At 42.3% G+C, this 12,141-nt stretch overlaps 2 protein-coding genes across 2 annotated transcripts; one reads left to right on the top strand and one right to left on the bottom strand.

The window, feature by feature from the left end:
• Positions 1 to 421: 421 nt before the first annotated feature.
• Positions 422 to 3,566, top strand: CCDC117 (coiled-coil domain containing 117; the record flags this gene model as incomplete). The annotated part of the gene is made up of 4 exons (XM_009872330.1): positions 422 to 472; positions 822 to 1,055; positions 2,470 to 2,607; positions 3,143 to 3,566. Coding segments are annotated over 4 exons (676 nt in total), but the record flags the coding sequence as incomplete, so codon positions are not given.
• A 6,582-nt stretch (positions 3,567 to 10,148) lies between these two features.
• Positions 10,149 to 11,710, bottom strand: XBP1 (X-box binding protein 1). Its single transcript, XM_009872329.1, has 2 exons — positions 11,543 to 11,710; positions 10,149 to 10,859 (listed from the first exon to the last, which is right to left on the bottom strand). Exons 1-2 carry the CDS (start codon positions 11,576 to 11,578, stop codon positions 10,302 to 10,304), a joined length of 594 nt encoding a protein of 197 aa, XP_009870631.1. The 5' UTR covers positions 11,579 to 11,710; the 3' UTR covers positions 10,149 to 10,301.
• Positions 11,711 to 12,141: the final 431 nt, after the last annotated feature.

Here is a 12,141-nt window from a genome sequence, read left to right as displayed (position 1 = left end):
GCTCTTGCTGGTATGTGAGCACAGACCCCTTGAATTGTTCCAGAAAAGGTGGTTGTTTGGTCATACTTAATTTCAGTGTGTCCCTGTGAAACAACATATTAAGAGTCTGGAGTTGGACCATATGTTGCTTTTTGAAGCATTTGAGTTTTAGCAAAAAGTGGTCTTGCCCCTTGTGGAAAAAAACAAATGAGGTAAAGGAGGAGAAATTAGCACAGAACTCTGCTCAGAGCTGAGTAATTACAGGCTTTGACTTGGGAACAGAGTTGTCATTTATAGTCAGAAACTTCCTTCCCAGCTGGTGGCATGCTGCAACTGTTGCTGCAAGTGAAATTTTAGAAGGGAGGAAAATGTTGTTGGAAAACCTCAATGTCAGTGGAAGATAGAATTAGTACCCAAATAAGTGTTTGTTTTTCTTTTGCAGTGTCTCTGTTCGCTGTGGAAAGAAGCATAAGCTAGAAGAAGAGGCAGAAAGGTAAATTCGATTTGTCCTTTATAGCCTGAAAAATCTTAATTGCTTTTTAGTTTTCTGTAAAGACTTGAGCACATCTCACCTACAAAATGTGCAGAAAATGGACTTATATCATTGTTGCTGTTTGGAACTCCAGCCCTCATTTCAGCTACCTAATTAACTATGTAGCACTGATTTCTGTGCGTGGGCACCCCCATTTTAATAAGAGCAACATGGATTTATTTTCTTTGTGGAGATTGTGTTTCCAGAGTGTAACAAATCTGTTGAAATGCGCATGACTCTGTGTAACATTTTTTTCCTGTAGAATGCCACATTTCTCCTTTGACAACTGTAAACTTATTCTGTCTCCTAGTTGCCCTGTGCGGAAGAAGAGACTGACAGGAGCCAAAAATTGCCCTTTGAACCCCAGCACTGAAGAATGGATTCTCTGTGCAGGTCAGCAGGCAGCTGGGGAGGTAGCAAGTCAGTGTGGTGGCAGCGGTCCTGAAACTGCCATGTTAGAAATTCCCTGTGAAGAAATGGATCAGACAATGGGGGAACAGCAATGCGAGGTTGCTCGCAGGAAGCTTCAGGAAATTGAGGACAGGTAAATGCAGGGATTGAGCAGATTGACTTTGCTAAGCTTTCCTTTTTTTCGTGAGCATTGCCGAGTAAATCTAGCACTTAGTCGTGTGATAACACTACTGTAAGTCTCATATAAGCCTGTTCAAGCGATTTCTTTTCAGGCTACCTGTGAGTAGCCTATGAGCCTTGGAGTTGATGCCATGATCTGAAATGGAGGGTGCTAGAGCAAGAGATGCTGAATAAATAACCACTTTTGCACAATCGTTATGCAGCGTCAGCATGAAGTAATGGGGCTTTATGCTCTTCTGCAAGTATGCAGAGCACAAATCTTAACTGATGTTACCTGGTCAGATGAGCTCAGCTTTTCTCAGCTGCAGCTTGCTCTGTGACTAATACTTCTAAATGCTCAAGACCAGTATGAATTTGTCAGTGAAGAGCATAACATGAGCCAGAGAGATCTCTGCACATATACAATAAGACTGAGATTCATCTTGCTCTGAAATACCAGATAGCTTGATATCGGGGTGATGGGGTGGCTGTGGGCAAGCTACTGCAACCATTCAATAAAGGTACTGTGTGTTCTTGCCTTTCAAAGATTTCTGGGAAAATCGTGTGTATCTATCAGTTGACTGCAGTTGAGCTAGTATTCCTAAATAACTAAAATGACCACTGCAGACAGTTACTAGAAAAGCCAAAAGTCTTACAAATTATGAAACAAGATTTTTTTTTTTAGATGATTACTGCATAAATGATGGGTGAAGGGAAACAAGGTACTGTTAGATTTTTTTTTTGTTTTCATGGGTAAGTCGGAGTAGTCATACTTGCCTTCATCTGGCTACACAAGGTCTGCTTTGGGCCTCTCGGAGGATTGTTCCCCATCCTTCCCAGCTGCTCTGCTAAATTTTCTTTAAAAGGTTTATCAAAGGCAGAGGAGACGCCTCCAGTTTGTTCTAAATGCTTCAAGTTTTTGTGCCATTTTAATCTTGGAGAAATTGGTGCAATACCATTAAAGGTTAAGAATTGTATTCAGTAGCTTTTCAATAATCCTTAAAGTTAAGATGTGGGGAATTGAGCCGGCGGAGCTACTGCATGCCGGAGACGTGGATGTATTTTGTCTCATAGCGTGTGTCTACCCTGTGCACTGGGCAGTGCAGGGAGAGCAAGGCGAGCTCAGGTACCAGAAGTGGCACAGTCTGTGGGAACAGCCGTTCTTAGGGTGTTTTGGCCCAAAGAGACGTGTCGGCGTGGCTGTTCTTAGGGTGCGTTGGCCCAAAGAGATGTGTTGGCGTGGCCCCGCTGCTTCTGGTACCCAGCGCGGGCCGGATGCCCACACTGCACAGCGCAGGGCACGTAGGTGTAACTGTAGTCTGCGGTGGATGTGCCTGTTTCCAGTATGCTCAATAGTGTTTATCTCCCTCTTCCCCCTCCATTCCTAGGATAATTGATGAAGATGAGGAAGTTCATGCTGATGGAAATGTTAGCAATCTGCCCACTCTTATCCTGTCAGATACCCTTAAAAAAGGGATGAAGAGGGATTTTGGTGAAGTCCTGACAAAGAAAATAATAGAATCTATGTAAGTTCTGGAGGAAATCACGGTGCTATGTAGCTAACACATGCAAATGAAAAGAGAGACCCAGTCTCATGTTTGTGGAGATGTCCTTAATTACTGCATGATGCAGCCAACATTGTAACAGACTATTCATCTGGTCAAAAAATAGGAAAAACTGTCCTAATGTAAAAGAAGAGTGTAATTATAGTGGTCATCAAGCTGTCTGTTTTGTACTCCTCGTTGTACGGAGCAAAAGTTTGTTGAATAAACCACTATATCTTGTTTTCTGTGTATGTGATTTTCCAAAAGAAGGTCCTGAAGTGTGATCAACAATAGTCATCAAGTTTGGTGTGACAGAAAAGAAGGAAAATGCAGGGTTAGCACTAGAAGTAATGGAACTAGTTAAGAAAGAGGCAATTTAATAGGGGGGAAAAAAAGGTATGTGGATTCCGGAATATAGTTCCAGGCTAGCACAAAGGCTGAAGGTAACCAGTGGTCTTCTGCATTTAGTAGTTGTGACTGGAGAATACAGACTTAACTGAGACTCCATCCCTTCTAGGAGCCGTCCTTCTATGGAGCTGGTGCTTTGGAAACCTCTTCCTGAATTTCTCACAGATAAACTGAAGTCTGTTTCTGTTAAGAACTTCAAGCAGCAGCATGCAGAAGGGTGTCAAGCTAAGCAGCCAGCACCAAGAGATGCTTTTGACCCACAGACTGCAGTGTTCCCCGAATCACAACAGACTGCCATGTCTCCTGACCCATACGCTGGTTTGGGAATCTCTGCGTGTGCAGAAGAGGAAATGGAGTTGTAGATGCCAGATTTCAGACTGGAAGTGGTGAGCTTTTGGTGGTTTTTTTGTTGCTGTTTCTTGATTCCCTGTTTCTCTCTGGTTTAATACGCAAATCTGAAGTTTTATTATCTGTTTTTGTTTTTCCGACTAACGATCACAAGAACTTGGATTGGCCAAACACAGCTTAAGGAAACTGAAAAAGAACCCCAAGATTTCTATTTCTGTATTCCAGCTTGTTAAATATTCTTGTTTTTAGCGAGAAGGTAATCCAGAGGCCTTTGGAACAAGGAGGTAGCTTTTTATCTTGCTTAATGGTGAAATACCCTCTTAATTGTCCTTGGTGAAGTATAAAATACAAATATTGAATGTAACTGTGGCTTAAGCCACCTCCTTCACTTGCTGAGCCATTAAGATTTTTGGTGCACATACTGTGCTTGGTCAGTTAGTTTAATGTGAATTACAAAAAGGTATGGAAAGGAAGAAATACTTTTGAGTCTAGTCACAGATAGAAAAGCAATCCCTATGAAAATACAGCTTTTCACACTAATTTCATCTGGCTGGTTTGTACTTGATGTAAACGTGAATGCAGAGGTTACACATTCTGCAGTGTAGTAGGGAAGGAATGTTGTAGCTGTGCATAAGCCTTTTGCTTTGTGTAAAATAAAACCAGCTACTAACTTGCAAGGTACCTATTAACTTTAGTCATCTTTGGTTCATTGGCTCCTAAATTGTGTTTGTGAGTTTTTGATGCTCCGCTCTTCAAACGATGCAAAGTCTGGAGAAAAGTGGTTCTCAGCCAACTGATAAACATTTTGCATTGTGCTGTGATTTTTTTGGTATGCATCAAGTCGGAAAGCCAGTTGAAGACAGGGTAAGTTTTGATTAAATAAATGGCATCCTTTAATTTTTATAAATCTGGTAAGTAAATCGGATAACAGGGAGGCTCAGATGATGATCATCATCATCTTTAACAAAGTCCCAAACTGTGAGACCGCTGGCATGGTGGGGAAGTAAAGATGCTTTTCTTCTTCCTGAGGAAATCTAGACTTAAAGTTTAAGCCAAAGCACATGCCATTAATATAACATCACATAGTTTATACAAATGTACAGCAAAAGAATTTTATATCCTGCTTAAGAAAAGGAATCCTCAGTAGTTACTGCTTGCACCTTTCCTCAATGCACAACAGTTCCATTATGTTTAAAACCCTTAAACAAGGCAGTGAGTCTTATCTGCTGTTCTTAGGTCCTTGAGCTTTCACAAAGATAATCTGAATTGAGGCTTTTCATAAGAAATGAATGTCCCAGTAATAGGTTCTGTTCAGACTCTTAGCATCCCAGTCTGGTTTTAACATCTCGCTGACATAAAGGAGCAAGTGTACAGTAGCACAGCTGTAGGTGTAAGAAAAAGCTACGCTTCCTTTTCACAGCTAATTGATGATATTTTCAACTGAATAACCCATAGCAAATAAAGTCAAGCTTCTGTTTTTGCAGTCATCCTTTTCTTTTGGTTGACAGCAGCAGCTTTATTCAAAAGATACCCGTTTGTTAAATCCTGGCCATCTTGCTGCTCTTGTTGAAGGTCGTGTGAAATTTGCTGTCTTGCTAAAACATTTCAGAGCTTCACCAAAAACATTCCAGCATTTGAATAGCTATTACTCTGGAAACTGGTGTGTAACTTTACCATTCTGGAACTCCTATTAAATTGGAGACTGTGTGCAGCTCTTTCTTGCTGTTATGTCTAATTTCATTTCAGGGTCTGCTATAAATCTCTTGCCTGTACTGTGTAAGACTTCTCCTGTATTATTAAGCTGCTAAACATGCTTAAAAGTTACAGCCTCTGACATGCTACATTGCTCAAGTATGAAGTAAAGCCATGCAGTTTGGAGAAAGCTGTAGTCACTGCAGGTGGAAAATATGCCTCCACATAATTACTTGGGTTTAAGGTTGCAGGATTATAGTGAAAGTTCAAGGTTGGAACTCTTAGCTGGTGGCTCTAATCCTAAATAAACTGCAAAGAACTGATAAATTCAAAAAGTTGACAAAACCATCTCAACAACACTGAAGTTGCAACAGAAGACGTATAAAACTGTGGGAGGCCTAAATATGTCACATCTAGATGCAGGCTTTTTCCTCTTGAAGATGACAAATTGCTTATCATACCTGCAGAGAAAGAAATTTCTGTAGATGGCTTCTAAGCATACTTTTTTCCTGTTATGTTTATACCAAAGGTTGACTTTCAGAGGTTTGTTTCCTCTTAATTGTTTGATGTTAATACAGCATCACAGACCCCTGTTACTCTGCCACCTGATTATGGTGGTGGATTATTAACAAAGGCCATGAGATGGGAAAAAATGTGTCCAAGAAATTTGCTTTGGTAGAAGACATTTATTTTACTTTTTTTCATTATACATTTCTGCCCTTGGGATAAGGGAGAACAGGGTTGAATCACTTAAAGTGATGGGGGTGGGGGGAAGAGTGAGAAGAGCAGGAATCAGTTACATAGGAGGACTGAGCAAGATTGTTGCTATAGCAATCGGGGGAGAGGGTAAGAGAGAATAAGCTACTGGGTATTTTCAGACTTCTGTATTTGGAAGTTTCGTTTGTTATTGGCTTCCTTTAAAAGGCTTCCCTTAATGCTGTTTATGAGCAGGATGGCAAATGTGATGCAGTATTAGCAAAAAATTTATTTTGAAATATGGAAGATCTGATTCTGGTCTGTCCTCTCTTGGGACCAAATCATCCTTTGTATGTCAGTTCTCAATAAATTTTCTAAAATATTTTTTAGATGGCTGTGTTTCATTCCTAATAAAAGCAAAAACCTTGAGAGCATATGTTCACTCCTTCAACTGGAGGGTAAAATACATTAGAAGTCTTCTTAGGCCAGCAGAGTAACTATGTAGTCCCAAGGGCACATCCCTTCTTTCCTCATGGACAGGGAGCGGGGGGCACCTGCTGGGTAGAATAAAGCTGAGGCTGCCAGAAAGGAAGAGTGGCTGTAGATCTGTCTAACAAAGCAAAGCAGTACCAAAAGGTGTTGCATAGCTTGTGTTTTCAGATCCTTTGTTTTACTTGAGACTAAAATTAAGAATGCCCAGCCTGCTTAGTTCTGTATAAAACCAAGAGGAAAAGAATAGAACAACCCCCTAACCCATTTAGGATCGGCTAAGGCTCTTGTGGCTGGCTGGGAGTCTCCCTGAGGATGCAGCTGGGTGATTGTAGAGGTGGGAGGTGTATCTCAACTACAGAGCCAGCCCTGCTGAGAGGGACAGAGTTTATTTTGGCGTGGACTGGGAACTGTACATGTAATTGTTCCAGAGCCTGTGCCTTGTATTAGTTAGCTAGAGCAGATGTGTAGCTTCCATCACAGATGATTTAATCAACTGCAGATTTAACTTACATGTGAACCACTGTGTCTGGATCCATGCTTGTTGTGAGGCAAGCAGGACTCCAAAACAGAAGTCGGAGCAATCAGAAAGCTGTCAGCTTAAGGAAGCACACTGCAAAGGTGAAACCTGCTACTCTGTGCACATCTTACTCTTCCCTCTGCTGCCCCAGCTTTGGCTGGGCTTAATTTAACTTGACATCTCTTACCTATAGGAAGATCTCAGCTAAAGGTCTTCTGCTGCCAGTTTAAATGTCCACACATCCATCGGTGGATGTCGATTTACAATATAAATCCCATCCTGCCTTGGTAGCACCTGAGTGGGCTTGATTCTAGTAAAAACTACTATAGCTAATAAAAATTCTGAATGCTGTTATGCTTCCAGCTGCACAACAAGAACTAGTGGAAGAGATCTCCATAAATATTAGCAACTTCTCTTGGAATCTAATGCAGCCAGTAAGTCAGGATAAAGCCTGCCACAACATAGCTGTAGCTGTGAAGTTGAAATGAGGCAAAACACTGTAAATACTACATTGAACAGTTTTGTCTACTGCATTTAACAAGGTTTGGATGTGAGGCTATCAAAGAGTCCATCTCCAAATATGAGGGAAAGGTGACCTTAACAAGAATTTTCCTTTAAATTTTTAGGCATTAAAAATTTGTGGCTTTTCAAGACAAAACAAGTTAAATGATGCACTACTGAAAGGGGCAGTGTGGTTCCCACCCGCCCAGCCTGCAGTGCTGCATGTCATCAGGCAGCAGCAGCATCGCCAGCATTTTAATCAGCAAATCACATCAGGGAAGTTCCTCAGTAATTAGTGATTTTCAATAGGATTTCCTATTTCCCTTCATCTTGCATCACCTTCCCAATTAGAATTATCATCACATGTGTTGGGCTGGAAGGGACCCTTAAAGGTCATCCGGTCCAAGCCCCCTGCAGAGCAGGGACATCTGGAACTAGATCAGGTTGCTCAGAGCCCCGTCAAGCCTGGCCATGAACGCCTCCAGCAATGGGGCCTCCAGCACCTCTCTGGGCAACCTGTGCCAGTGTTTCACCAGCCTCAGAGTAAAGGACTTCGTCCTAACATGTGACCTAAATCTACCCTGATCTAGTTTAGAGCCATTGCCTCTCATCCTATCACAACCCACCCTTGTAAACAGTCCCTCCCCTGGATTCATCTGATATGTCTTCAAAAATGGTGCTGCAACAGCCAAACATCCTGTCAGTTAATATCACTACGTCTTAACCTGAGCTAGCAGGAAAAAAAAACTGCCTTAAGCACTGCTGGGAAAAAAAAAACCAAACCACCAAATCAACCATAATATTTGGCAAGCCACCTTGCCTCTGCTCACACTCTTCCCAAACACCTTAATAAGGGAAGAAAAATTAAAAAATATGTTCAGGTAGCAAAAGTATTAACTTTATATAGTCGATTAATTAGTTGATTTTCTTTTCTTTTGGCAAAGGCCTTACTTTCAGTAGCTACTAAAATTGGTTGTCAGTTGTCACGCTTATGTGATTGGTTTAGTCCCAGTACCTTGTCTAAGTGCACCGAAAATGTAACTCTGATGCTAAACATCAGGAGTGAAACTGCACAGAGAAACATCCTTGATAACTTGACACAGCTTAAGACAGCATGTAGCACCAGAAATTCCACTCCATGCACAACTAGGATCAGTGACTGAGGAAGCAAAAGCCTCACACTGGAACAGGCTGTGTCTACACCAACTCAGTCCCAAACATCCAAATCCCAGAACACCCACACTGGGGACATGGTGCCACCAACCACTGTGCTCAGTCTTCCACTGCACTACCTGGGAAAGGCCAGATGTTCTTGATGTGAAAACAGGAAAAACAGCCAAAAGCAGAGGGATGGGCTGCACATCCACGTTCCTAGAGCCCTAGGGAAGCTATGCGAAGTAGCAGTCCTTTTACAGGTCCTGCTTTCAACTACTGCATACTTATGCCTGTAAACTACATCTCTGACTAGTAGTCTAGAAAATACAGAGCCGAGTTTTAAAGAAATCTATCTTCTTCCTTACGTTATTTCTGCTGATGAAAATCCAATGATATTGACAAAAGCATACGCAAAACTATGGATCAAGTTCTCATCTGCCTGTTTTCGGACTCACATCACATACTAGGTACGACAGGTCCTCTTGTAGTCATCCCTATTTTCCAGCTTGAAAGCAAGTTATTCTCAGACTACTTAATTTTTTTAATGTAAGTTTTTGCATTGTAGTTCTTACAATCTTCAGACAGAATGCATTATGACAAGAAGCTAGGCTGCTTGTCTGTAATCAAAAGCAGTCCTGTCACTTTGACTGTGAGTGACCAATACCCTTCTGCCTCATCCCTCCATTTCCTTCCCTCCTCCACTTAATTTTTGTCCAAATTGAACAGGACACAAAATAGCACTGAAACTAAGAACAGCTGTGCAAACACCTGGAACAGCTCTCATATTTTCAGTATAAAATTTCAGTTTCTTCTCTGTCACTCCAAGTGTTTTTAACACTGCGATGTCAGAACAAATGGACGAGTGCAGAGTCCTACTGTATATTTGAAGTTAGCTCCTGCAAAGTTACATTTATGCTACATGAATTCCTGTGCTAACACAGAATTTGCACCTTTTACAACCCATTTACGTCTTGCACTACTTTGTGAACACTAAACATACCACTTGATATGTGCCCACCTTCATTCAGACTGGAGTTTTTTTAATGGCATTATTGGCCAACTTTAAAATAATACAGTAATTTTATCCAGACATCACACTACTGCCACTTGCATTCCCTACTTGGGCTGCAGATTTCCCTCTAGCCATCACACAAGCCCAACTACCTTGAACAAAGTTTGCAACTTCAAGTGCTCCCAGAAAGAAGCTGCTAAAGCAACCAGCTACATACACCACAGAAGTGCTTCTGGATTGGTGCATTAAGGTGGCGTAAGGACGAGACCCTGGAACACCTCATCTCTTAAAATGTCTAGAGTTTCAAGTTCTGCCAGGCCCAGATACTCTCCCCTCTCCCCACCGAGATCCAAGGCAAAAGAGGGTCAGCGAGCTGCACTGCACTTTAATTGCACTGATACAGTTAAATATTAAACAGAGAAAGCAATTCTACATAGCAAATGGAAAACAAGCATTTACACAGTAAATCTGTACACCGTACAGTATATTTAGTTTTAACCCAGTTGCCTGTATTTGGATAACCCACTGGTTTTTGGCATGAAAATAATTTTAAATGGAGGACTATATGAACCTAAAACTGTTCATTTTGAATTGGCAAGTTCTCAAGAAACAAACTTTCCTCTCTCATAAAGCAACATGATGGGGGTGGGGACCGGGGTCAAGGGCAGGACAGGACAGCACACCCTAGCTAGGCTTTTCCATACCAGCAGAAATGCACTGGCCATCACTCCATCTACTAGCATGGGTAGAAGTGAGCAACTCCCTGGACACACTTGACTTCCCTCACCCACCCCGAAGGGGGACATCCCATTATCCTGCCAGGAGGGTTATCCAGGGGGAGTTCACACTGCCGAGTTAGACACTGATCAGCTGGGGAAAGAGTTCATTGGCAAAGCTATCATCCCAAGCATTCTCAGTGTCAAGTGGAGAGGACAAGTCACTGAAGGGAGACAGGGATCCTTCATATCCAGAGTCACTACAGGCATCCAACAGATAGCTGGAGGCTGCAAGGCTACGATGAGAGGAAAGCAGATGAGAGATGCCCAGTTCAGGCATGAAGCTGTCTACAGGTTCCTCTTTCACAGATACTGGGACCTCAGGGATAGCTTTGTCTTCAGATGGAGAGAGAGACACTTCCTCAATTTTCACTAGCATATTGGTTTGGTTGCCCATTTTAACAGGAATCTCCAGTATCAGAGGCTTTGTGTACACATGATCAAACCTTATCAGTTCATTAATGGCCTCCAACTTAGCTGATGGGGACCCCAAAGAGGCAGAGGGGGAGGGTGATATGGAATTTGTTTCTCCACAGATCTCTTCCTCCAGCTTTTCCAGGCACGTTGACTCTGAATCAGCACATCTGAGAAACACCTCTGGGTCCAGACTGTCCAGAAAGCCCAATAGGAGATCAGACTGCAGAATGAAATACTGGTTTTAGAAAGAGAGGCTACTACTGTTACAGCAAAACATCTGTTGTAGTATCTCTTAACTCTCCTCTGGAAGTTAAAACCTGCTAACATGATCAGAGAACCAGGAGTTTTACCAAGAACACCACTATCAGAACAGACAATTAAGGCAATTGCTGATCTTCCAGGAATTCTCTGTCTACTAACACTTCTGTAAGGATACTGACAAGCCCCATAGAATTCTACACACATCTGATATTCACAGCCTCTTATTAGCAACTCAAGATCTTGGCCCCATCAGGTACAAACATCACACTTCCTGTTGACTCCACAGGGCACATACCACAACCTGACTTAAGAAAACCTGCCTAGGAGTTGGGGGTTCTTTTGGGGTGGGTTTGCTTTTGGTACTTCTACACTTTTGCTCTAAAAGCTAAGAGAGTGTATCAGGCAAGATTCTCTAATATTTTATGGAAACTAGACTCGTTCAAGTTGCATGAAGTCCTGTATTCACTGGGTACGGCTTAAACACAGCTGTTCTGAGCCACAGGTATGTCATTCCAAGACTTGGAAGACAAGCCAGCTAGGGAAAGTCATCAAGCGACTTTACATCAAGAAGTTAGAACACTAGTCTTAAGTCCACAGCTGCTCTGAATTTCGTGTGCATTTCAGATAGGAACGGATGCTCACCTCTGAGTCTGAAGAGTCACTGCCATCAGAATCCATATGGAAGTTATCAGAAATGGTGACTGCTGGGCCTGCACCTGCTGCAGAGGAACACGTAGTCTGAGTGCTGCGGACTCAGCGGACCCGGTCACCAATCTAATCTCATCCACCTGTGATTCCTTCACAGCCTGGACCAAGGAAAGAAATAAAACCCATCAGTCACCACAGCCATTCTGGCAGACAGTATAGTACACAATCCTGAAGACCATTCTTCTTGCAAAGGCTTCCAACATGAGATTCTCCACATGCTTGTGCAGTAGGAACCTAAAGGCAAGACCACTTTCAAAGCTGAATCAAACTACTGAACGCTTGCAGGATTGTTTTGTTCACCACTTTGAAATGAAAGCCTGACTCCCTCCATTACACTCCCTGTTCTTGAGACAGTTTTTTTTCAACTGTAGCCACTACTACTTCACTTCTAGCAAATAATGTAGGAGAGCAGATACCCAGAAGATAATGTAGAAGAGCAGGAGACGAAACAACTCCAGAACAGCCAGAAACTGCTCAGCCCACTACCTCCCACGCTACTAGCAGGACCTGCGTCAGGCTCGGTACCCGCTCTG

Source organism: Apaloderma vittatum, unplaced genomic scaffold (genome assembly GCF_000703405.1).
Source record: "Apaloderma vittatum isolate BGI_N311 unplaced genomic scaffold, ASM70340v1 scaffold37486, whole genome shotgun sequence".
Taxonomy (NCBI): Eukaryota; Metazoa; Chordata; class Aves; order Trogoniformes; family Trogonidae; genus Apaloderma; species Apaloderma vittatum.
The sequence above is the reverse complement of the archived record's forward strand: the minus strand, read 5'-3'. Positions and strand labels throughout refer to the sequence as shown.